Source organism: Vombatus ursinus, unplaced genomic scaffold, assembly GCF_900497805.2.
Source record: "Vombatus ursinus unplaced genomic scaffold, bare-nosed wombat genome assembly UNPS02005236.1, whole genome shotgun sequence".
Classification (NCBI taxonomy): domain Eukaryota; kingdom Metazoa; phylum Chordata; class Mammalia; order Diprotodontia; family Vombatidae; genus Vombatus; species Vombatus ursinus.
The window spans coordinates 1,376,779-1,403,346 of NW_020945014.1; the positions used below are offsets into that span (position 1 = coordinate 1,376,779).

A 26,568-nucleotide genomic window follows, 5' to 3' on the forward strand; every position below is an offset into this window, starting at 1 on the left:
GCATTGGGAGGAGTTTCATACTCTGTCTTTCAGTGTGCTAAACTTGGGGGGGAGGGGAAGGGGAGGGGAAGGGGAGGGGAGGAGGACACTGAGACCTGTGTCTTCTTCCTCTGTCTTCCTTTCTGAGCATTTAAATGTAGCGCTTGGCCCACGGGACATAAAGGTGCTTGGTATTCACTTAGTCTCCCATCTGTCCATTCATGTTTATTGAACGTTTCTGCACAGGGCCCTGTGCTCTGGGCTCTGCAGAGACGGAGACGAATTAGATGTGGCCCTGGTGCTCAGGGAGCTTGTAATGTAGTAGGGGAGGCAAGAGCAGGTGCTGTACTTTATTTATCTCTATCTTCCATGGTGCTGAGCACAGGGTTGGGCACACAGTAGGGGACAGGAAATGTTAGTTGAATGAATAAAAAGACACACATGAAAAGATATAACAATAGAAGATTCAAAGAGCAGTGCAAGAGAATGGTACTGGAGATAATTACACAGGCTGTCACAACTGGAAGGGGCCTTACTCAGATCATGTCATACCTGGAAGGGACCTTAGAGCACAGAATATCAGCTCTGGGAGAGACCTTAGAACAGAGAATGACAGATCTGGGAGGGGCCTTAGAGCACAGAATGTCAGGGCTGGAAGGGGCCTTAGAACAGAAAATGTCAGGACTGGGGAGGACTTTAGAATATATAACATGGAATGTTAATCCCATGTTTGTAAATTGGGGGCTCTTTTGATTTGCCCTCTCTCTTAAGCCTCTGATCCAATTAGTTACTAGGCCCTATTGATTCCGTCTCCAAAAAAATCTGTAGAATCCAGTGTTGTTTCTTTCTTATGCAAGAATACTACTTCATGGCCTTCCTACCACCAGTGCAGCTGTTACCATAGCTTTTGACAGGTTTTTCTGCCTCCAATTCCTTCCTTCTTCTTCCCACTGCCCCTCTAGTCTGTAATTTATGGCCCTGCCAGAGTAATCTTCTCTAGGCTCAAGATTTGCTCATGTCATTCCCTAAAAACCTCCAGTGGCTCCCTTGTGTCTATTCAGGTTCATTCACAATTTGTACTCCAGCACCTTCTTCCTTTCCTACCCTAAATTTAACTGTTCCCCTTCGTGCACCTTCATACACCCTGTTCTCCAGCCACACCGGGCACCCATGCGTCGTGCTTTCAAGCCTTCTTGTAATTACTTGGTTTCCTGGTGCCTGGAATGCCCCACCTACCCGGTGCCTACTGACTTTCTACCCATCTTTGCACAACCAAAATGCCACCTCCTCCAGGAAGCCTTCTCAACCCTCATACCATTAATAACTTTGCTGCAGAGAATTCACATTGCACTTTATTTTGTGACCTTCTGATAGTTACAGCAGCAGCCTGGCCTAGTGGATGATGGCTCTGGAGCCAGGAGTGCCTATATGACCTTCAGCAAGTGACCTTCCCCAGCTCTCAGGGCTGTAGGCAACTATGGAGACTACAAGTCACCAAGAAGGTGCTGATCCCTATTGGACGAGGGCTTTCCTCCCTGGGAGCTCCTGTTGGCAGAGGGAGTTCCTCATTGGCAGAGGAAATCCCTCTGGGAGCCCCTATTGGCAGAGTGTTCCTGTGGGAGATACTAATGTCAGAGGGAGTTCCTCTGAGACCTATTGGTAGAGGAATATTCCTCTGAGACCTCCAATTGGTAGAGGGAATTCCCCTGAGACCTCCTATTGGTAGAGGAAAATTCCTGTGAAAGAGCCTACTGGCAGAGGGGCTTCCTCTGGGAGATCCCATTGGTGGATGGAGTTCCTCTGGGAGCACCTCTTGGTAGAGGGAGTTCCTCACTGAGAGCTCCTATTGGCAGAGGAAATTGCTCTGGGAGATCCTATTGGCAAAGAGACAGTTCTTGTGGGAGCTCCTATTGGTAGAAGGAATTCCTTTGGCAGCCCCCTCTGCCAGTGAAATCTCAGGTGGGATCTCTAGCCCTTGTCTTACGTGCTGGTTCTCTGTGTTGGTGGGGTATTCAGCCATTTGGCAGTTAACTGTCTGAGAGCACCGACTGTACCTTAGCCAGATTTCCTGCCTCCTTCGCCCAGTCCCAAATGACCTGTTCTTCACAGTGTGCATTTAGTCGGTGTGGGTTGTGTGGGATTGCCATGGAAGGGGCCTCAGAACAGTGACCTTAGTAAGGGTGATACTCATCTTTCACAGTGCAATAGGGCTCTAAGCTTAAGAAAAGGTCAGAGCAGGGAGGGACCTTAGAGACTACTAATGACTAATGCTTCCCTCTCATTAAAAAATAATAATAATTTAGGCCCAGAGAGGGGAAAGCGGCTTGCCCAGTGTTGTATGTTGTGTCTGCCCTAGGACTCCAACCCAGGTGCCCTGGCTCCTTGTCCACCACTGCATATCACACAATTCGCTCTGAATGTACAGAGATTATACTCTGAGCCTGGAGTTTGGAGAACCCAAGTTCAGATCCAGCCTCTGAAGTTCTGACTAGCTGTGTGTCCCTAGGCAAGTCATTTAAAATCTCTGTTTGCCTCAGTTACCTCATCTATAAAAGGGGGATCATAATCGCACCTACCTCCTGAGCTATTAGTGAAGATCAAATGAGATAATATTTGTAAAGGACTTAGCACAGTGCTTGACACAGAGTGGGTGTTCTATGAGTGCTATCATCATCATTATCATAGCAGAATTCCAGGAGAAAGAAAGATTACTTTGGAGAATCATGGAAGGCTTCCTGGAGGAAGTGGAATTTGAGCTGGGCCTTGAAGTGTGAAAATAGAGGCAGGCTTTCCAGGCAGAAGAGCTGAATGAGAACATCTCAAGGCCCAGCTTGAACATAAAGAAGTTTGGAGCTGGACTGTAAAGGACCTGGGACACCAGATTGAGGGGTGTGGATCTGTGATTATAAACTCCAGGAGGAGAATGAACACTGAATTTGAAGTCCCAGGCCCTAAGCTTGAATCTGGGCTCTGCCTCTTGTGTTCTGTGTGATCCTGGGTAGCCACTTTATCTTTCTGGGCCTCGGTCTCTCCATCTGTAAACGGAAGGATTAGACCAGATGGCCTTCCTTCTCTGTCTCTCTCTCTCTGATTCTTTGATCTTTGTAATCTCTTCAGCGTGTAGTGTAGAGGCCTCTTGGTGTGTTGAGTCGGATTTGTTGGGTGATCATAGGGCTTTGAGCTGGAAGAGTCCATAAGCCTCAGAAAATGAGGGAGGGGATTTGCTCGAGGTCACACAGTCAATGAGTAGAACATCAGAGATTCAAACTCAGTTCATCTGACTCAGAATTGAGTTCTCTTCCATTCGACCATATTGAATGAACCTCTCTCCTTCAGGTAATGGGGGACTGTGGAATGCTAATTGGGGAGGCTGGGGGAACTTAATGACAGCAATGTTTCTGTATGGAATGGGATAGATCTAATTTCTGGTGTGGGAAATGTCTTTGGGTTATGGATTCTTCTGGGGTAGAGGTATATGTGAAGAGATGGGGCTGCCTGTGTTAGATTTCTTGTTGGGGGCCAGCATAGAGAGGGGTACCCCAGTGGGTGGTGGGGCCCGGCTCCCTTTTGCACAGTATGTTCTTCTATCTGCCATCTCTTTGTGAGCTCTGGGTGTTGAATGGCCTCAATCTCTCAGTCCGCTAAGCAAATATAGACGCATTACATATTCCACTGAACAGCAAAATTAAATTTCAAGTCAGCTTAGGAGCCTGGGCTTCAGGCTCTTCTCTCTCCTCCTCCCTCTCGCTAACCTGCCACAGGTCATGAATATTCATCGCCTTTCACTTTCCTGGGCCTGGAAGGAGGGGAAATCAGGGGGCTTCATTCCCTGCTTTCTGCTTGGCTCTGCTGGTGCTCTAATCTCTGGCTGTGGGATGAGCCAGGGGCAGAGCCTTATACATGCTCCAGTAGCCCCAGATGGCAGTTCAGAGCCTTGGGTTCTTGCCTCTGCTCTCCTGAGGGCTCCACGAGTGACCTTGGCCAAGTCACTTAAGCTCTGGGCCGCAATTTCCTCAGCTGTGACCAGGGAGAATTAGTTCTGCGGTGGCCTACCTCATAAGAATAACATGCATTGCAAAGTTCTATGCTTTCACCACTGGGAGGTTTGCTTCACCAATGCAAACCTCAGCCCCTTTCTGAGTTAGTTAGTACCTCACTTAATTCATGAGTGACTGGGGCTAAAACCAGGTTCTTGCCTGTTGGCCAGCATTGGGTGATGAGCCCCTCTGATTTTAGCCCAAGAGAGTGGTGTGCTGTGGACATTGAATTGGGAGTCTGGAGACCCAGCTTCTCTATGCTGGTTCTGACACCTGTTAACTTTGTGATCCGGGACAAATACTTTCCTTTATTCTAGGGTTAGACTAGATACAGTGTCTCAGCCTGTTTGGTATCATAGAGCCCTTTGGCCATCTGGTGAAGTCTGTGGACTTCTCAAATAATATAATAATGATAACAATAGCTGGAATGTGTGTAGTGTTTTAGGGTCAGCAGAGTGCTTTACAAATATTATCTCAATTTATCCTCACAGCAATCCTAGGTAGTAGGTGCTTGTATTAACTTCATTGTATAGATAAGGAAACTGAGGCCAAGAGAATGCTAAATGTCTGGCCAGAGTCACAGAGCTAGTAAATCTGAGGCTGGATTTGAGCCTTGGTCTTCTTAACTTCAGGTCCAGCAGTCTATCCACTATGCTGTCTGGTTGCCTTTAAGTAATTGAAGTAACTGACATTTTTTTTAGTTAGAGGTTAGTGAAAATAAAGATGTAGTTTTTTAAGCCAAGTTCATAAGACCTCCTGGAATCTCTTCATGTACCAGGATAAGAACCCCCAGACCAGATGATCTCCAAAGTCTTTTTCAGCTGTATATCAGTCTGTAAACAAGCATTTATTAAACTCTTGCTGTGTACCAAGCCCTGTACAAAGGTCTGGGGGTACAGATACAAATGAAAAGACAATCTCTGCCCTCAAGGACCCTATAGTCTAATGGCAGAAGATGACACAGAAAAGGAAGCTGAAAGGGGGCAGGGTGAGGAGTATACCAGGCTTCTGGTGGTGATGGAGGAATCCTGAGGATAGCCTGGTGAGAAATGGAGAGAACTGGCTTGGGTGCCCTCCTTCCATGGCGGCTCATTCAATCAGAGAACAGGGCTGCAGGATCTATGAATTCCAGGGCCAAAGAGATCTTCCTGAATGAAGAGGTTTCTGGGACAACATTGTGTGAGCCTGGCGAGATCCTACGGGAGCCTCAATTTTTCAGAGCCTCAGTTTATTCCTTTGTAAAACTGAAATACAGCATGTGCCACTCACATCACAGGATTATTGTGATTAAACCTCTGTCTGCTTTGAAGTGTTTTAGCTATGTGAGTTATTTGCATTCTTATTAGTTGTCCTTCGAAGCCAGACACGAAGTTCATGGCTGGGCGGGTGCTTTGAAGCCTTTCCAGCTTGGCAGGACCTGCTGATGGAGCACACAGCCTTTAAGCACAAAGGGTCAGCTCAATATCACTGGGAGGTATCCGAGGAGAGGATCCGCGGAGTTATAATATTGATGAGAATTGTTTTTATTATTCTGTATTCTAATTTTAGCACCTTCAGGTATTATAGCCTCTACTGGAGTGGGGATGGGCCGGCCTCATGCTGTGGAGTTTTCTTTCCGACTTGTCTCTTGACCTTTGGCTGTGGGACAGATACAGAGCACTTTTCTTGTAACAGCTCCTAGGAGGTGGTATTACCCCCATTTTACAGAAAAGGAAACAGAATCACAGAGAAGTCAGGTGACTTTGCCAAGGTCATGAAGCACCAGGATACTAGCCCAGGTCTCCAAGGCTGGTCAGGGTTCTTTCATAATGGCCTAGTATTTATATAGCACTTTGCAGTTTGCAAAGCTCTTCATACATGTTATTTTGATCCTCACAGTGACTCTGTGAAATAGGTTTTATTATTACTCCTGTTTTACAGAAGGGGAAACTGAGGCAGATATATGTTAAGTGACTTGCCCAGAATCATACAGCTAATAAGTGTCTGAGACCAGATCTGAACTCATGCCTTTCTGACTCCAGGTCCAGCATTCTCTCCATTGCACCACCTATTTGTACAGTCTGATAGTCAGTCCCTTAACTTCCTTGAGCCTCAGTTTTCTCATCTGTAAAAAGAGACACTTGGACTAGCTATCCATTGAGATCTAAGATCCATGACTGTATAATCTCTGGACTCAAAAGGATTTAAAAATAATGAAAATGCAATTCATATTCTGTTGTGGCCCCCTGGAGACAGTACCTTTCTTACTGTCTAAAAAGCTTTCACTGTAGTTAAATCTCTCCTACCATTTTGCTGTGTGACCACAGGCAAGTCTCTTGATCTCTCTGTGAAACGTTGCCCAGCTCCCTGTGCAGCGCCAGGTTCATAGAATCTTATAGTTGAAAAGAGGAATCGTGTTGAAAGAAGCCTTCACATCCTTCACCAGGTGACCTTCGACCCACCCCTTGCCATCTCCTTTCCCTGGTTCTGATTAAAGAGCCCAGAGAGATGCATTTCTCAAAGTGAGTTCATAGGTTTGTAGATGTAGGAGGTATGTAAAGGAGTCACCTTGTCCACATGTCTTTGTTATAGCCTGTGGAGGTTGGGTGACTGGCCCCTAGCCCTAGTAAGCAGCCAAGCTGGGATCAGGCACTCAGATTATAAATACATTGCTCTGTCATACCAAATAAAAGGATTTCTGAAGTTGTGAGGGTGGAGAGGGATGAGAATAAGCATTTACATAATACCTACTGTGTGCCAACCACTATTTACAAATATTATTTCATTTGATCCCCACAATAACTTTGCTAGGTAGATGCTGTTATTATCCTCATTTTACAGTTGAGGAAATAAGAGATTAAGTGACTTGCCCAGGGTCACACAGCTAGTATGTATCTGAGATCAGATTTGAACTTAGATCTTCCTGACTCCAGGCTCAGCACTCTATATATTGTGCCATCAGCTTCATTGGATGCCTGGGGCATCAGTGGTCATCTAGACCAACTCATAATGGCATTCTACCACATTAATAACAATAACTAACATTTATATGGTACTTACTATGTGCCAGGTACTGTGCTAAGCACTTCACAATTATTTCATTTGATCCTTACAACAACCTCTGGACATGGGTGCTATTATTATCCCCATTTTACAGTTGAGGAAACTGAGGCAAACAAAGGATAAGAGACTTGAACAGGATCATATGTCTAGTAAGTGTATGAAGCCGTATTTGAACTCAGATCTTCTAGACCCTAGGCCCAGCACTCTATCTCATGTGCCATCAGCTGCATCTGATGCATGGGGCATCAGCAGTCATTTAGACCAAATCATAATTTTAACCCTACCACATCTCTGGAAAATTGTTATATAGCCAGTGATAGGGAGCTCATTACTTGCGGCAGCCCATACCACTTTGGACATGGATTGTTAGGAAATTTGTCCTCTAGTTGAGCCGAGATTTGCCACGTAACTCTCCCCCTCCCCTAATCCCCCATTAATGGAAACCTTGCCCTCTCGGGTCGGGCCGAGCCAGTCAGATCACTGCTTGGCATGACAGCTCTTCGGATGTTTGACGGCATCGTGGCATCCCCTTCAGTCGTCTCCTTTCCGGGCTCAGGCGTCCACCAGCTGTGCTCAGGCTGTGGTTTCCAGCCCCTCCCCGTCTGTCCTGGTCACCCTGCAGTTTCAAAGCACTTTGTGAACATTAAAAGCACTATACCAGTGGAATGTCGAATACTAATCATTGTTATTACTAACTATAACTCTGTGATTTAAATCAGCGCCTGTCCTGCCCTTTAGCAGGAAATCATCGTCCAGAGAATCAGTGCCTTTCATTAAACCCGTCTATGCCAGTCCTCATGCTTTCACTGATGCATCGTGTGACCTTGGGCAAGTCCCTTCCTCTTTCTGGGCCTCAGTTTCTTTATCTGTCAGTTGTGGAAGGGTGCTAGTTTAGGTGGTCCCTAAGGCTCCTTCTGCCCCTGTGCTAAGGTCATCGGGATGGATGGGAGCTCGTGGTTCTCAGAGCTGGAACGGACCTCAGTGGCCATCTTGTCCAACCCCCTCATTTTACAGGTGAAGAAGGTGAGACCCGAGAAGGTTAGACAACTTGCCCAAGGACTGGGGCGCTGGGAAGAACCCTGCGTGGGTACTCGAGTCCTTGGTTTGAGCGCTGACACTGTCACCATCTCACTGTGTGACTTTTGGCACATCTCTTCCCTGCCCTAGGTCTTAATTTCCCTAGCTTCTGAGCCTTAACCCGTCAACTCTTTCTGTCTTCTGGAATCACAGAGTGAGTTATAGGCTCTGAGAGAAAGGAACCTTAGAGTACAGAATGACAGAACCAGAGGAGACCTTAGATGATACTGTTAGAGCTGGAAAGGACTTTAGAGGTGACTTAGATCAACACCCACATTTTACAGGTGAGAGAATAGGGGCTCCCAGAAGACAAGGACTTGCCCATATTCATCCAGGGGACAGCTGAGAGGACTGGTATTAAATCCAGGTCTTCTGACTGATTCCAGATCACTTTCCACTATACCAAGCCTCCTCCAACTTAAGCTCTTTATCTTATTTGTTCCTCTGGTTCTTAGAGCAGGCCTACTGGTCCAGCTTTCCTGGAAGAAAGTGTTACTTGGGGAGTTTGGGTAGCTGAAGGCCTTTGAGGGCCTCTCCTGTCAAGGCTGCCAGCCTGTAGGTAACCATGACCCATGAGGACTTCTGTGGGCTCAGTAAATGGACAGGGGATAGGACTTTGAGGTCACCACCAACACTGTGGACCTGACCCGTCATTCAGAACCATCCCCTTATGGAGTGTATCGTTAGAAGAAAAAAAATTGTCTTCTCTGAAGTCAGACTGTGCACAGCTGCTCAGGTTTTTACATATCAAGTTTCCTTCGAGGTTTTTAGTTGAGGAGTTTGAGCTTCATTTGGGAGACAATAGGGAGCTATTGAAGGCTTTTGAGTAGAGGAGTAACATGAGCGGATCTATGCATAAAAAGGATTGTCTTGGTAGCATGATCAAGGATAACTCTGGCAGCGGTGTGAAGGAAGGAAGGGAGAGAGAGGAGGCGGGAAAGCCTGTTAAGGAGCCACTAATGTAGTCCAGGAAGACAGGTATGGTGATGGTGGTGAGGACCTGTGTTAGGCAGGCAATAGTAGAGGCCAAGGGACCGGAGGGAGTGAGAGTGTTAGGCAGGCAATAGTAGAGGCCAAGGGACGTATGAGTGAGATAGTGTGAGGGGAGAGTCAGGAGGAGCTGGGAACTGATCTGAGATGAGCAGTGAGGAAGGTCAGAGGTAACCTTGAGGGTAGAGCAGTCTTAAGGAGGGAAGAGAATAACTCCGTCTTATATGAAATTGTAGCTTCTCTTCAGTAGGTGGTAAATTCTATTAGCCTTGATCACCAAGCTCTGCAGAGAGGTTTGGTGATTACTTACTCACAGGCCATTAGGGTGTGCATTCTGGCCTCCAGGCAGATTGGCCTGACCCTGTGGAATCTATTTGAGAGAAAAGTCCTGGGGTTCTTAGGAGGCAGGCATCTCTTCATTGTATTCTACACCTGTCCTGCCTCGCGAGGTGTCCAGTGCCCTCCATCTTGTCTTCTGGCCTCCTGTGATCCCCAGGAGCTCATAGTCTGAAGCATAGAAATTGTAAGAATAGATCTGTGCATAAGGAAGGTTGGTTTGATAGCACGTGAAGGATGGATTGGAGGCAGAGAAAGGGGAGGTGGGCAGACCCCTCAGGAGCCTGTTACATTAGAAAGAGACAAAACCCATTTCCTTGGCATCCTCAGGGCGGAGAGGAGACGAGAAAGAAACAACTAATATTGACCGTGAATGTTATCTTTTATGAATCATCCTCATCATCATTACAACCCTTGCCGTCATAGCCGTCTTTTCTGCTTCCTTCATTATTCCCGTAGCCATCGTCACCACCATCGTCATTACCAGAGCCATTACTGACGTAGCCGTCATCACCATTGCCATCATTACCAGCCCCGTGACTGCCGTGCTCACCATCATTGCCACTACTATTGTCAGTGTCGCTGCCATTATTACAGTCATCACCGTCACAATCACTGGCATTACCACCACTGTTTTCTTCATTACCCTCGCTATCACTATTATCACCAAATATTTTCCGGTCACTAGATTTCCATAACCCTGTTTTAGGCACTGTAAAGAGAGGATTGCATATCTTTAGGAATCTTTTAATCAGACATAAACACATAGGACAGTAAATGAGGAATGAAGAAACGTTAATTTTCTCTGAATGGCTAGTTGGGTATTTATAACAGGTACATGATGGTAGGCAAGAATGCACGTAGATCTCCCAGTCTTCCTGAGCAGCCAGATGAGGTTTGGAGAAGCCGACTCTGCCCTGGGCATATTAAGCATGATGTATTCAAGGAGATTGACTATTATTTTGTGGGTGTTAAATTGTTTAATTTGTTGTCCTTCCTAGGGATATGTTTGCAGTTTATAGGGATCATCAGTGCCTTAAATAAAAAATAAACAGTGGTGGGGTTTAATGGTTAGATTTTAGGCCCTGTGGAAGCCTTGGTGGGGGAGGAAGGAAGGGGAGAGAAGAGGCAAGAAGGGCAGGATTTTGTATTGTATGAATACCAACTACAGAGCAGGGCTCTGCCACCCTTCTCCTAGACCAGTTGGGATGGAGGAACAGAAGCAGTAGTGATAACATGCTTATCACTCACAACATGGCCTTAACATTACGTCCTTCTTTTAGTTGGTGGCTTTCTGCATGGAGCCATCAATCCCAGAGCCAGGAGGAAGCCGAAGGGAGTCACAGTGGGCATCTGATCCTAACACCGAGTGGCCCATATGTTTTCCTGTGTCTCTGTCAAACACCTGCTTGTCCTCTATGCCTGGAATTCTCTCCCTCCATATGTGAACCTCTTGGCTTCCCTGGATTCTTTCCAATCCCAGCTGAAATCTAATCACCTCCAAGAAGCCTTTCCCAATCCCCTCCAATGCTAATGCCCTCTGTTGATTATCTCCAGTTTATCCTTCCCATATCTCATTTGTACATACTTGTTCACATGTCTCCTCCCTTAGAATGGGGACTCCTTGAGAGCATGGATTGACTGTTTTTTGTCTTTCTTTGATCTTTAGCACCTAGCACCATGACTAACACATAGTAGGCATGTAATGCTTATTGCTTGACTGACTGACAGGCTGACTCTGTGGGCACCATGCCTAGCACATAGTAGGTACTTAATAAATGTTTATTGCCTGTCTGACTGACAGACTAACTGTGTAGTCAGGAAAACTTTTTAGAGTTTGTTGGTCTTTTGTCAAGTAGTCTTGGGGTTTCATCTGTTCAGTCTTTCAGGTTAGAGCATTACAGAGTCCCAGACTAATGGAACCTCAGATATGGAGGGGTCTTTAGAGACTTTAAATAAATGATCATGTAGTCCCTGCCTGAGTGCCTCCAATGATGGGTACCTAACAGGCAACCTGCTGAGCTGTTGGACCACCCTGGCTGTCTGTTGCTAGTTCTTTCTTATACTGAGTAAAATCAATCTCCCTGCCATTTCCCCCTTGTGCTTAGTTCTGTTCTCTTGGGCAGAACTTGGGCAGAACACGTCTGCTCTCTAGGACCTGGGACAGCCTTTCAGAACTTTGTAGGCAAGGATCCTGTAACACTACACTGTAAAATCTCTGAGGGCCAAGATATATCTAAGCTTTGTACCTCATCCAGTCAAAGACTTGTCTTCCCCTGCCAAGCCCCAGACTCTGCCTCCCTATCCTGTTGCCCATTTTTCAACCTTCTTTTCCTTCTTATTTCTCTTGCCATAAATACTACCCACTCTAGTCTACCAGAGTGTCTTCTAAGATTTATTTAGGTAGAAATGGAGATTGTACAAATCCAGATAATTTGTAGAGACCCAGAGAAGCTACCTGTTTCCTGTACAAGCTTGGGGAAATTACTTAATGTCTCTGAGCCTTGGTTTCCTCATATGTAAAAAGGGGGTGCTGGACCAGATGACCTTTAATGTCCATCTGTGATGTTCTGTGTTCTAAGGCTCCTTTTGACTACAGTAGTTTATGCTCTGTTTTCTTGTCCCTTCCAAGCTTATTTTATATTTCTCCTCTTCACAGGCTACAGTCCATCCACCCTGACATTCTTGCTGGTTTTCAAAAATAGCATTTCATTTCCTATTAACAAGCCTTTGTACAGACTGTCACCCATGTCTGGAATCCACTTGCTCCCTACTGCTGCCTCTTAGAATCCCTGATTTTCTTCAGAGCTAAGATTAAGTGTAACCTCTTACAGGAGGTCTTTCCTGATCCTCCTTAGATGGCACTGCCTCCCCTCATTTTTACTTTGCACATGTTTTGCTTTTGCTTTTATGTGTGCGTGTTGTCATGGTAGAATGTAAGCTCCTCAAGGGCAGGGACTGTTTCATTTGTGTCTTTGTATTCCCAGAGCCCAGCCCAGGGCCTGACACATTTCTTGTTTAGTTGTTTCAGATGTGTCCGACTCTTTGTGACCCCATATGGGGTTTTCTTGGCAGAGAGACTAGAGTGGTTTAACATTTCCTTCTCCAGCTCATTTTACCCAGGAGGAACTGAGGCAAACAGGGTCAAGTGACTTGTCCAGGGTCATACAGCTAGTAAGTATCTGAGGCCAGATGTGAAGTCAGGAAGATGAGTCTGCCTGACTAAAGGCCTGGTACTTTATCCATTGAACTACCTAGCTGCCTGACATATAGTAAGGGCTTAATAAGTATTTGGTGATCAAGTGATTGGTAGATATCAAGTCAGAGTCCCTTTGTTTGAATCCTGGCCTTGTAACATATCCTACTTGACTCTGGGGTCATGAAGAATTGAGGAGTCAGACACAACTAATACAACTTAATAATAATTACAGCATAGAATAAGACATCAAGTACCTAAAAGTGGAACAAATGAAGGGCTAAAGGAAGAGGTCCAATGGCCATTACCAACCCGGGGTGAGGGCTCAGTGAAAACTTCTTGTGGAAGGCTTTAAGTTCAAATTCAACTCACAAATATTGAAATACCTATTATATACAAGTATATCAAATTCAGCCTCAGATACTAGCTGTGTGACCCCGGGCAAGTCGCTTAGCCCTGTTTGCCTCAGTTTCCTCATCTGTAAAATGAGCTGGAGAAGGAATGAAAAACCACTCCAGTATCTTTGCCAAGAAAACCCCAGAGGGAGTCACAAAGAGTTGAACATGACTGAAAAACTGCTGACCAGCAATGTGCAACGCTGTGTTATCCTCAAAGAGTTTATGGTGTGTTGAGGGCTGGGCATCTTCCGTCTCTGAGATTCCATGATCCTAGGAGGGATTCCTGGGGGTTGGGCACTCCTGAGATTCTAGGGTTTTGTGGCTTGAGCCAGGGGGATGAGGGGAAGCCATTGCCATGTTGGAGCCAGGGAGTGGCTAATGAACAGTGACCCTGCCAGTGTGCATGGTGGAATCTGCCTTCCTGCTTGATGGAAGAAGTATAGATGCCTATAGACCTGTCTCCTTGGGCTAAGTTTTCCCACCTGGGCTGAGTGGCCATGAGACCCCTACCCTGGAACCCACTGGAAGAAGGAGTTTGGAGCAGAGGGAGAGGGGAGGGCTGTGTATTACTGGAGTGTTGGTGAAAGCTCCAGGGGCTCTGGGGAGGTGCTGCCAATGCAGATTATTATTATTAGCTTGAGCTCCTTGGAGACTCCTCCTCCTCATTCTCCTTAAAAATCCAGTTGTCTTGGGTAATGATCACTTTGGCTGATGCAATTTCTTTGGTATCTCGCTTTGGGTGATAGCTGTAATGGATAACTAGGAATTTATTATTTGCTGTATAGCATTTGACTAGCTTCTTTCTGAAGAGTGGTGATGGTGCTTGCAGTATTGCTGTGGGCCCCACCGAAGGGCCTGGAACAACCCTGGTGTTAGGGCCCTGCCCACAGGGAGCTCCTGGTCTGAGGGCTAGGCACCTCACTTTAGGGTGGTCCCCTAAGCTGTCCTCTCTTCAGTGTATTGCCTTGCATTTAGACTACCCTGGCTTTCCCATTTTGAGACCCCAGGGCCCTGCTATTTTTATCCCTCCCCCCAGGAAAAAAGCCCACTCCCATTAATAAAAGTGATTCTTTTTGTGCTTTATTCTTTGTCGGAGGGCTGTATATACATTATATTATTGAACTCCCAGGATTGCCCTGTAAAAAAGAGCAATGACTCCCCCCATTTGACAATAAGAAAACTGAGGTCTGGAGGGTCATATAATCATAATCCCTCAGAGCAGGGAGATCTGAGAAGGCATCTGAGCCCTATCAGCCCTTGAGGAATCCATGTAGGAGCACGGGTATAGTCAGTCTTTTATTAGAATAAAAGCAACTTAGCATTCTTTAGCATTTAAAAGGCTTTTGAAACACTTTCTTCCTAGTGCCTGTGTGAGGTAGGCAGGGTAATAGTTACTATTCCCATTTTTACACATGAGGAAACTGAGGCCCTGAGAAGTGAAGAGACTTGCCCATGGTTGTGCCCCTTATAAGCGTGTGAGGACAGTTTCAAAGTCTCCTGACTCTGAGTCCAGCTGGAATGGGCCTGAGAAGTCATCTAGTCTGGCTCCTTCTCTTAGAGATGATGAAAATGAGGCCCGAAGACATTGGGTGACTTGTGCAAGGGTACTAGGTGCTAACAGTCAGAGCCAGGATTCAAATCCAGATCTTCTGACCCAAAATCTAGGGTTCTTTTCGTTATAGCACGCTATTTCCAGTCCTCTCCATGGCATCTGTGACAGATGGTCATATGTCCTCTTCTTGAATACCTCTGGTGATGGAGAGTTCACTGCTTCTTAAGGCAGTCTGTTCACTTGTGAATAGGAGGAGAAGAGAAGGGAGAGGAAGAGAAAGGAAAGGCATAAGCATTTATAGAGTGCCTGCTGTGTGCTAGGTAGGGCAGCTAGATGGCACAGTGGATAGAGTGCTGGTCCTGAAGTCAGGAAGAATTATCTCCCTGAGTTCAAATACTGGCCTTAGACACTTACTAGCTGTATGATCCTGGACAAGTCACTTAACTCTGTTTGCCTCAGTTTGCTCATCTGTAAAATGAGCTGAAAAAACAAATGGCAAACCACTCCCGTATCTTTGTCAAGAAGACTCCAAAAAGAGATCACAAAAGGTCGGGCACGACAGAAAAAGTGACTATACAGCAATAAAATGTGCCAGGTACTGTGTTAAGTACAATTTTACTTTTTTACTAATTTACTAATTTAGTATTACTAATATTATCTCATTTGATCCTCACAGCAACCTTGTGTGGTAGGTGCAATTATGATCCCCATTTTACATTTGAGGAAACCGAGACAAACAGAGCTTAAGTCTCTCTTCCAGGGTCACACAGCTGGTTGGGAAGTTCTTCCTTATATTGAACTGATTAGTGGCAAAGGTGAGTGATTTGACCAAGGGGAAAAAGAGCTAGACTTGTAGTCAGAATACCCAAATTCCAGTCCTGGCAACTATACTTCCTGAACAGATTACTTTCGGCAAGTCATTTCCCCACTTGGGGACTTATTTTGTCCATCTCTAAAGTGGATGGGTTTCAGCATAGTGAAGAAGAAGAAGGAGAAAGAGAAGGAGAAGGAGAAGAAGGGGAAGAAGAAGGAGAAGGAGAAGAAAGAGGAGAAGGAGAAGGAGGAGAAGAAGGAGAAGAAGAAGAAATGGCCTTGGAGTTGGAGGACATAGGTTTGAGTAACTGTATTACTGCTGACTCTGTGTCAGACCCGTGTCAGCTCTGTCATCTTGGGAATCTAGGATTCTGATCCATGGAAGAAGGAAGAGAACATCGTTTCCCAGCTTTTAGCTCTGTGCCCATTTCACAAAAGCCAGTTTCCTGGGTGTGTCTGCATCTCTGGACCCATTCCTTGGTGTGACTTGGGTCTCCGTGGTGATGCCCCTGTTGTCATCCAAGGAAGGTAGAGAAGGCTCATGGGAACTGTCCCAGTGGAGCAGAGAGTCCTGTTTATCGAAGTGCTCCTAACAATGCATCCTCCCGTTGTTGTCCAAAGGGTAGCGGTCCATCCGCACAGTGGACAGATTGGCCAGCCTCAGGGTTGAAATACAGAGGGGGAAGATTTAGTTTAGAAAATGAGTAGGATTTCCTGGAGGAGGCTGAGGGTTAGGGCTCTCTGCTGTATCAGTAAACGCGGGAGACTGTGGAGTCTCCTCTAGTCCCAGAGAAGGTTATACCTGCTAGTGGTTTAGGTGCAGTCCTGCCTGGCGATAAAGAGAGACTCATCAGGCATGCAGAGCCAGGCTGGAAAGAATCTGGGGAAATCACTTCTTTTCATTCCCTGCTTCATGGTGGCAATATAGAGCATCACCTTTCAGACTGAGGCAGAACGCTTTTTTAAACAGAGTTGGCCTTCCACCCACTCTCTTCCCAGTGCTTCTCTGCCTCACGGTTTTCTGGGCTTGAGAGGAAGAAAGGAAGTGTTGGATTTACACAGTCTTTATCATTTCTTGTTGGGCTGCGGGCTGTGTGTGAGGGTAAACCTAAACCTGCTGAGTGGTCTTACTGACCAAGGACTTGGGTGGAGATGGGGAACCATTGTCGAAAAGAAAAGAGGGAAGTAAAAAGAGTGCAGCTCCATTGTTGCTTACCTTCTGAGGGTGTATTGTATTTTTAAGTACTGTTTACCCAAATGACTCTCCAAACGCTTTGAGATTTGAGCTAGGAGAGAGAGATGGAGATATAGAAGGAAACAGATAAAGAAGAGAGACGGAGGGAGAGAGGAAAGAGAAAACTTTGCAGAACCCTGGCTTTGTCATTTGCTCCATTTGTGTGACCTTGAACAAATGGCTTCAACTCCTGGGCCATGGTTTCTTCTGTAAAATGAAGGGTTGGATTGAATGGTTTATAAGAACTCTTGCAGCTCACGCATTCTATGGACGTGATGGAGGGTGGGATGGGAAAGGGAGAGAGAGATATATCTACAGACAAGAGACAAGAGACAGGCAAATGGGAAGCTTGGGGAGGAGAGAGAGAGAATCAAAGATGAGCATATGTATCATTACATTCATATTTAGAAAATATTTAATGAATAAATACTGCATGCATAACCTTGTGCTGAGCTCCACTCTGGAGGAGGCAGAGATATAAAGGCTATGGTCATGGTTTCTTCCATGAAAAGCTAAATATGGATTCAGGAGACAAGATTCATAGGCATGGAATGGGAAACTGAGTCGGGAGGCACAGTAGAAAACCATGAACTGAGAGTGAGGATAGGTCTGAGTCCTGACTGATGCCAAATCCATCGTCTGACTTTGGTCACATCATTTGTTGACTTTGAGCCTCAGTTTGCCCATCTGAAAATTAGGAGAACTGGATGATTTTTAAGATATTCTTTAACTCTCAAGGTGTCTTGGTTCTATTATCTATGAGAGATTTTGGAGTTATCACATGGGGGAGATGTCCTCTTCTTTATCCCATAGGACTATGGGTAAAGGTTGTTGAGAGACAGAATTAGTTGGTCAACAAGCATTTATTAATCACTTGTCATGTGCCAGGCACAGTGCTGGGTGCTGGGAATACAAATAAAGGCAAAAATAAAGTCAGTTTCTGCCCTCAAGGAACTTACATTCTCATGGGAGAAGGTAGTCCATAAAAAAGAGCTATAAAGCAGAGGTGGGAAGGAGGTTCTCACTTGGGGGCATGGGACTGGAGAAGGAAATGGCAAACCCCTCGAGTATCTTTGCCAAGAAAACCCCAAATGGGGTCCAGAGAGTCAGAAGCAGAGTTAGGAGAGAAATGGAGGATGGCTGAAGGAGACTCTTTCATCTCACTAGTGGGAGGAGAGGGCCATGGGCAGAGGGAGAGAGATTGATGGGAGGAAGACGTTCCAGGCATGGGACTGGCTGGCTTGGAAGGTAGTGGCTCCCCTGTCTGAGCTTTAAATAGCATCTGGATGACCCTTTGTTGGAGATATGGAGAAGGGATTCCTGATTAGGTAGGGATTATGCTGGGTATCCTCTGAAGTCTTTCCAAGCCTGTGATTCTGTGATAGGGTCTAGTTGGAGAGATAAGACACCAGCACAGTATCTGCATCTGTGTCTGTGTTTAACAGCACGAGATTAGATAACGTGCCACACTCTGTTACTTTAAGTATCCATGATTTCCCCTGCGCTGAGTCACAGCTGCTCTTTGGGCTCAAGACAGGAGTTGCTGTGGCCAAAGTTAGGATCCAGAGCCTGGCCAACTTGGTTGAATTCATTGGAGTTTGGCATAGCCTCAGAGAGCCCAAGGCCACCTCCATGCCATGTTGAGTTCTTGGAGGAGAAAGTTAGAATCCAGTGTGGTAACTAAGTGCTAAAGTATGTTCTGTTTGAGATTGGGGGATGCAAAGAAATGAGAAGGGGCTGGAGCCATTCTGAGGGCTTTCCTGGAGAAGTTGAAACCTAGAAAGAATTCATAGAATGTAGAGTTTGGAAGGACTAGAGACTGGTTAATCCATTCCCTTATTTTACAGTTGAGGAAATGGACTTGTTCAGGTTCATAGAGCTAGTGAATGTCCCAACTGGAATTTGAACTCAGGATTCTTGATTCAAAGACCAGTTCCCCTTCTAATGTCTAGCTGGAATTTATATAGCCAAAGCATTTGTGCAGTTGTTGTTGTTGAGTTGTTTTGGTCATGTCCAACTCTTCTTGATCCCATTTGGGGTTTTCTTGGCAAGATACTGGAGGGGTTTGCCATATCCTTCTCCAGTTCATTTTACACATGAGGAAACTGAGGCAAACAGGGTCAAGTGACCTGCCCAGGGTTAGATAGTTAAGTGTTATAAGTCAAATTTGAACTCATGAACTCTTGACTCCAGGGCAGGCACTCTATCTACTGTGCCACGTCGCTGCCCATTTGCAAAGTGCTTGACGAATATCTTGGTCCTCACAACAACCCAGGGAGGTAGATGCTGTGTTCATTCCCATTTTACAAATGAGGAAACTGAGACAACCCGAGGTTAAGTGACTTGCCCAGGGTCACATAGCTAGTAAATGGCTGAGGTAGGATTTGAACTCAGATTTTCCTGCCCTGGGCACCAACAGTGGGCTAAGTACTGGACAGAATACAGAATCTGCCACATACCCTGCTCTCCATCACTCTGGCTGCCAGGAACCTCTTTGGGGAGAGGATTTGGAAAGCAATTAGGGGTGGACAAATGAGGACAGGATCCTACTACCCTGCCCAGCAGATTCCCCTGGGAATCACTATCCCTAGTAATGAATGGGCCTTCTCAAAGATTCATTAAACCCTTAGCCTTTTGGTGCCTTTTCAGGGCTGTGATCCCCACTGGAAACCAACTGGACACCTGACCCTACCTCCCCTGACAGTGCTCCCCAAAAGGACGTCCTGGCTGCCCCCCCAAATAGGATGGCTGGGCCCAGTGTCACTCGGGCCAAGAAGAGGAAGCCCAACTTCTGCCCACAGGAAACAGAAGTGCTCGTGTCCAAAGTCACCAAGCACCACCAGCTTCTCTTTGGGACAGGATTGCTGAAGGCCGAGCCAGCCCGGAAGTACCGAGTTTGGAGCCGCATCTTACAGGCAGTGAATGCCTTGGGTTATTGCCGTCGGGACATAGTGGACCTGAAACATAAATGGCGGGATCTGCGGGCCGTGGTGCGGCGGAAGCTGGGGGACCTGCGCAAATCATCCCATAGCCCTGGATCAGGCAAGCCCCAGGCCCTGGCACTCACCCCTGTGGAGCAGGTGGTAGCTAAGACCTTCTCCTGTCAAGCTGGACCAGCGGAGAGCTATAGTCTTGAGGCCCTGAGAGGTAAGTTGTCTCTACCCCAACCAGTGCCCTTCCCACCCAATCTAAAGCCAGCCTTGCCTTCCAGACAACAGAAACTCAGCTGCCAGGGTCTGTCCTAAAGAGAAGATGGCAGTGTCTTCTGGCTCATCTTCTGTCTTTCTTTCTCCTCCACATTTTCCTTCTCTCTTTTCTCTTTCTATCTTTCTATCTTCTCATTCTTTTCTTTCATGTTCCTTTTTCTCATCCTCATTCCCTTCTACTTCTCTTCCTGCTCTTCTTTCTCCTCCCTTTCTTTGTCTGCCTCTTCCTTCTCTTATTCCTTATCCTTCCTCTTCTTCATTGCTCAGTCATGTGACCTAAAACGCTAGAAAAAGAAACCATTTCAGTTATCAGGTTCAATCCCTGTTGAGGTCCACAGGTGAGAGAAGAGACTTGGCTTGCTGAAGGTCACACAGGGAGGTTATGGTGAAGCTGGAGCTAAAATCATGGCCTTCTGGGCCTCCAGTCTGAGGCTCCTACTCCTCCTCTGAACCACATGGCTCTTATCGATGAATCCTCAAACATTCTTTGGGCATCTACTATGTCCAGGGCCTTCAGTTGGACACTGTGGAGTCCATGGAAAGGAATAAAATTAAAGTGATTAAAGTACTCCTTCCGGGAGCCGATCGTCTGGTGGTGAAAATAAGATATGGGTGTGTATGGAGCGAGAACGAACAGTCTGTCTGTCCTGAGGACCTCATGGATGTCGTAGGTTGTGAACGCTACAGGAATCCAGAGAGGGAAGAGATTACTGGAATATTGTGATGGGGAAGAGAAAGGGTGGGGCTTAAGGGAGGCTTCCCAGAGGAGATGAGACTTGAGCTGTGCCCTGAAGGATGGGTAAGAGGAGTGGTAGAGAGGGGCTTTGTAGGGCAGGAGGAGCAACGTAATTAAGGGACTAGAGCCCCAGACCCTGGCACATAGTAGGTTCTTAATAAAAGCTTATTGATTGATTAGGAATGTGCACAGTATATGTATGGACTGAGCTATAGGGGAGAGAGGGAGGTAAGTCTTGGTCCAGATTGTGGAGGACCTTGAATTCCAGGGTGAGAAGCTTGGACATTATCTTTTAAGCAGTGGGGAGCCATGTAAGGTTCTTGAGAAGGGGTGATTTGATCAGAGCTATGTATTAGGGAGATGAGTCTGCAGTATACATAGGCCGAATTGGAAGGGGCAAGACTAGATTCAGGGATGATACTGTAGTACTTTAGGTGGAAGATGATAAGGCCTGCATGAGGGTTGGAGCAGTGGAGACAGATAGAAAGGGATAGATGAGTTTAGAACTTTTCATTTTGGGGACAGCTGCATGGCTATGGGACTACAGAAAGAGTAGCTGAGAAGGAAAGAAAGAAGGGAGAGCAAAGGAAAGAGGGGCTGATAGGGCAGACTGCTAGAGGCCTGGCCCAGAGAGTCAGAAGGCAGAAGTCAGAGAGGGCCAGAGACCTGGGGGCGGTGAGACTTCCCTGGACACACCCTTCATTCAGGCCTTGTGATAATGGATGTTACTGCTGAGGGAGATGTAGTCATGAAGGTGCTGGTGGTGGTGCCTGTGGACGCCAGGATGATGGTGCCCTGCTGGTATGGGCCTGACCCCAGCCCAGGGAGCAGGGAGGGCAGGGAGGGAGATCTAGGCCAGGGCCACTTCGGGATGGGGCGGAGGGGTAGCTGCAGCTAGAAGATTTCAACACTGTGTTTTAGGGAAAGGACCTGAGTTCAAGTGCCAGGTTTATTACTTACTTCCCTGTGTGCCCTTGAACAGTCCTCTTTGAGTCCTCTTTCCTTATCTGTAAAATGAACAGTGTGTGCTAGGTGGTCTCTGAGCTCCCTTCCTGCTCTGTCTCTCTGTCTCTCCTTTCTCTCTCTCTCTCTCCCCCTCTCTCTGTCTCTCTGTCTCTGATATTGATATTACTAGTGACAGTTGTGATGCCAGCTAAAAAGCATCCCTGCTTGGCTTACCTCCACTTCAGTTAAAGAGTTATACCAGCCACACACATGAGTTTGCTCATAATTTCACTTATAAACGCATTGTGGTTGGCACCAGCCTTTGCCTTTTGTACCTGGCTTTTGCTTCAGGTTAGAGGCCAATGGGGAAAGAAAGCAGGGAATTTTGCCATCTGGCCAGCCTACCTCTCCAGGAAATTACCACTGGAGAATACCCCAGGCAAATCCTCTTAGCCTCTCTAATCAACCCCCTTTTCATATTCCTTTCTCAACCATAGAGGGATTAATATTTATTTTTTCATGTACAAAAAGTCCTCCTGGCTTGACCTTAGCAAGGGATGCAGGCATTAAATTAATATTCCATTATGATGGTGTCCCAGAAACACAGTAAGGGTGTTTGTACACAAAGTGGTGAGTGGGGAGATGGCTGCCCAAGTCTTTGTGGCCTTATCCCTGATTCTAGGGAGTTTTTAATCACTAATGTGTGTGTGTGTGTGTGTGTGTGTGTACTCTGATAATAAACAGATATTAATTAAGTACCTACTATGTTCCAGGCCACATAGGAGATGTTGGGGGTACAAAGGCAGTGAATGAAATGAAACAATCTTATTAGAAAGAGCCTCCCTTCTAATAGGGGACATCACAAGGGCATACAGAAGTATATACAAAAGAGCTATAAAGAGAGTCAATACAAACTAGTTAAATACAAGGTAGTTTGATAACACTCTCACGGAACACTTTACAGTTGGTGCTTTCCCCTGCATTTTCTCATTTTGTCCTCACAATAAGTAGACAGGCTGGGAGAATAAAAAGAACATCCATTGCCTTTAGAATCAGAGGACCTGGGTTCCAGTCCTACCTCTGATATTTATCAACTCTGTGACCTTGGGCAATTCACTTACCCATTCTGAGCCTCAGTTTCCTCATCTGAAAAATAGCGGCTGGACTAGATGGCCTTTGTGGCTACCTCTAGGTCTGTGGCTCTTTGATGCCAGGAACAGCTTAGGGAAGAGGCTAGATGTAGGACTGTTTGCTTTGTGGAATCATAGATTCGTATTGTGTTAGAACTTTGTTGTTGAGTTGTTTCAGTCATATCCAACTCTCTGTGACCTCATTTGGTGATTACTTGGCAAAGATACTGCAGTGGTTTGTCATTTCCTTCTCCAGCTCTTTTTGTAGATGAGGAAACTGAGGTAAATAGGATTAAGTGACTTGCCCAGGGTCACATAGCTAGTAAGTGCCTGAGTCTGGATTTGAACTCAGGAAGGTGAGTCTTCCTGACCCCAGGCCCAGTGCTCTATGCACTATGGTGCCACCTAGCTTCTTCTGTGTTAGAGCTAGAAGATACTTTATTTATAGAAGTGCTTAGCACCAAGTGTCAGGCATGTAATAGGCACTTAGGTGGTACAGTGGATAAAAAACTGGGCCTGAAGTCAGGAAGATTCATCTTCCTGAGTTCAAATGTGACCTCAGACGCTTATAAGCTGTGTGACCCTGGGCAAGTCACTTAACCCTGTTTGCCTCAGTTTCCTCATCTGTAAAATGAGCTGGAGAAGGAAATGGCAAACCACTCCAGTATCTTTGCCAAGAACACTCCAAATGAAGTCACAAAGAGTCAGACAGGACTGAAATGACTCAACAGCAACAACAAAAATACTTTGTTTCCTTCTTAGAACATAAAAAACGAAAGCTAGAAGGTACCTTAGGACACAGACTCTCAATGGCTTTGCAACTTATAAGATAGACTGTCATTTCCATCCTAGAGCATTGGGTTCGGTTAGGGGCACCACATTTTAGTTTGGACATTGATAAATTGGAAAGTGAGTAAGGAGGCCAGTGAGGAGGGTGAAGGATGGTGATCATCCTTGGGGTCATATGAAGGCTCTGGGGATTTTCAGCTTGGAGAAGACTTGGAGGAAGTGCATGCTATTAGGGAGAGGGATTTGTTTTGTTTTCTTTGGCTTCTGAGGCTAGAAGTAGGAGCACGGTGGAGAAGTTTTCATGATTTAGAATTCAGCACAATATGTGAGGGGAAACACTACCACCAATAAAACCAAAACCTCCTGGATAATCAGAGTTATGCAAAAATGGAATTGACTGCTGTAGTAGTGAGGGAGTTCCCTGTTTTAAGAAGTCTTCCAGTGGAGACTGGATGTCTGCTTCTGGGGTTGATATGGAGACTCGTGATTTGGGTGACAGGGTTGTATTAATTGGCATTGGAGGTCCTTTCAAACTCTAAGATTCATGATTCTGTAATAATAATAGCAACATATCTACATAGCACTTTAAAAATACTCACTTTTATTGTCTCATAACAATCATTATGATAACAAGAGCTGAAATTTATATAGTACTGTGAAGTTTGCAAAGCACTTCATATGTATGATGTCATCTGATCCTCGCCACACCCTCTGAGGGTCAGAAAGTGGGTGCGACCTTGTTAAAGGCTCCGTGGAACTCTACTCTCTCACTGCCAGATTCAGGGCTCATCCTTCACATCAAGCTGCTTCTATGGAAGGTAGACCAGCAGGATCCACTTTGTCTGATGGACTAGAAGGTTGGGAAGCAAAGTGTTGGAATCTGGAATGTGAGCAGTCAGAGGTCAGGATCTTGGCAGGGGGTCCAAGGCATAGACTCAGGACACCAGCAGACAGAATGGAGCTTCACAGACATTTTAGACCTTGGTTTTAGTCCTGGCTCTGCTCCTGAGTTGCTTGATGATCTTGGACAAGTCAGTTCCTTCTTTGGACCTCATATTTTCTATTCTATTGAAATCAAAGCTTGTGTTAGATCAGGGATTCTTAATCTAGAGTCTGTGAACTTTTTTTTTTAATATTTTGATGATTATTTCAATATAATTGGTTAGTTTTATAATTTTCTATATTTTGTTTTGTTATTCTGACAAAAGAGGTTCCCTAGACTGCCCAAAGGGGTCCGTGACATAAAACAAGGTTCGGAATCCTTGGACTTCTAGTTTTAACTTACTATGATTTTTAGAGTTTATTGAATTAAAATTCTTTTTGGGCAACTGCTGTTTCAGTGCCTGATTATCCTACCTCTAATGTCTAATTATGGATACCGACTGAGCTCTGACCTTCATCTCCTACTAGGTCCTGACTTTGGTCATCTGTTGAACCCAAACCCTGATCCCAGACTGATTCCCAGCTCCAGGCCCAGACTCTAACCCAGGTCACAGACTGGGCCCCAGTTCCTGGCCCCAAATTGAGCTCTAACTCTGACCACAGATTGAGCTCCAGTTTCTATCCCAGACTAAGCTCTAACCCTGGTCACAGATTCTAATGGTCCCAGAGGGCACCATGACCCAGGCCACATACCGAGTCCTCTTTTTGTTGGTTGTATCAGGCGTGTGTAATCGTGAAAAGGAATGGGCTGTGTGAGGGTCTTCCACCTTGGAAGACAAACCTGTGGCCTTCAGGGCTGTGGCTTCACAAAAGTATTTCCCTTTGTTAGATGATAGAGTGTGCACGTCAGGAACCTGGTACAAAGAAAAATATTGTTCTGGCAACAGATATGGGAACATCGAGGATACCAGATTTGGAGAAGGAAGGGAACCTCAGAGGCCTTCTAGGCCAATTGATGAGGAAACTGTGCCCCAGGGAGGTTTAAATGATTTGCCCAAGGTCACACTAGTGTCAGAAGTAGGATTTGAACCTCTAATGCTTTATGATGCAAAGGGTGTTAATAGAAGCTCCTTATCTATGTGCAGTAGGGTGGGTGGAAAGTGCTTTCATTCCCACCCTGGGATCCCCTAGGAAGGGGTAGACATTTATCAGGGGCTTTTTCTCTGCTATTTTTAATCTGTTTTTTAAAAAATTTTCAGCAAATCTTTCCCTCCTTTCCCTGCTCTGTGTCTCCCTGAGATAGTTAGTGGTGGAGGGTAGAAGCCAGTGCAGTCCCAATTTGCTCCCATATTTGTTCCCACAAACCCATATTAGTACAAACAGCAAGCTAGGGCACTTGAGCTATGAGGGCAAGAAGACAGCAGACTTAATGATGGCACCAGCCTCTCTCTCCTTTGGAGCATGCTTGGAAAAGCAAGGAAAGCCTGCTTTTTTGGCCTAGTGCATCTGCTTGCCTTTACCTGTTCAGCCTGGATTATGTTCTGCCTGGACACAGTTAAGATTGGCCCTTTTATTGTGACTGCAGAGCTGAGTGGGTGAACAGAGGGATATTAGGTCAAATAAAATTGTGTTTAGGATGTGGTAGCACTGTGAGATTCTAGTGTTCCTCTGCATTGTTCACGTCCCTGAGGAAAGGCTTATGCACTGGACTTCTGTATTAGCTTCCTGAGGTCTCAGTCACTGACTATGGAAAGGGGTATACAAGTGTTGCCTCTGTGCCATAGATCAGAAACTGCTTCGGCATGAAGGAGGGAAGAGAGTGTTGTGATAAGAGACCCCAGCCCTAGTATCAGCAAAGACTGGGATTAAAGTCCTGGCTGTAACTCTTAAAAGTTCTGTGACCTTGTTTTCTACATCTGTGAGATGGACATAATGATATCGGTCTGATGCACCTCAAAGGGTTGCTATTAGGAAAGTGCTTTGTAAACCTAAAGCATTATATAAATGTGGATTATTGAGTCATTATTGACAATACCTTCTGATGGTTTCTGTTCTCCTAAGTGGGTTTGTGTCAGGAGTCATGGGACCTTTGCATTTAGAGGCTGTGGGATGCTAACACCTGGGAGGAAATCCATCTGCTTTCAGTTTTCTTCGTAAGCTAGAGTCAAACCCAAATTCTTGTTTTCTACCCTTTGGTCACTCATGTAAAATTTCTTCTTCTCCTGG

The 26,568-nt window shown here is 45.8% G+C and overlaps 1 protein-coding gene across 5 annotated transcripts in view; it reads left to right on the top strand.

Moving 5' to 3' along the window:
* Window positions 1–26,568, top strand: part of TSNARE1 (t-SNARE domain containing 1) — a 310,170-nt gene that overhangs the window by 58,557 nt on the left and 225,045 nt on the right. For all 5 annotated transcript variants that reach the window (XM_027845008.1, XM_027845038.1, XM_027845016.1 and 2 more), the window contains one exon: window positions 19,304–19,801. In XM_027845008.1, coding sequence (XP_027700809.1) covers window positions 19,399–19,801 — 403 coding nt within the window. In that variant the 5' untranslated portion in view covers window positions 19,304–19,398. The remainder of the gene's footprint in view (window positions 1–19,303; window positions 19,802–26,568) is intronic.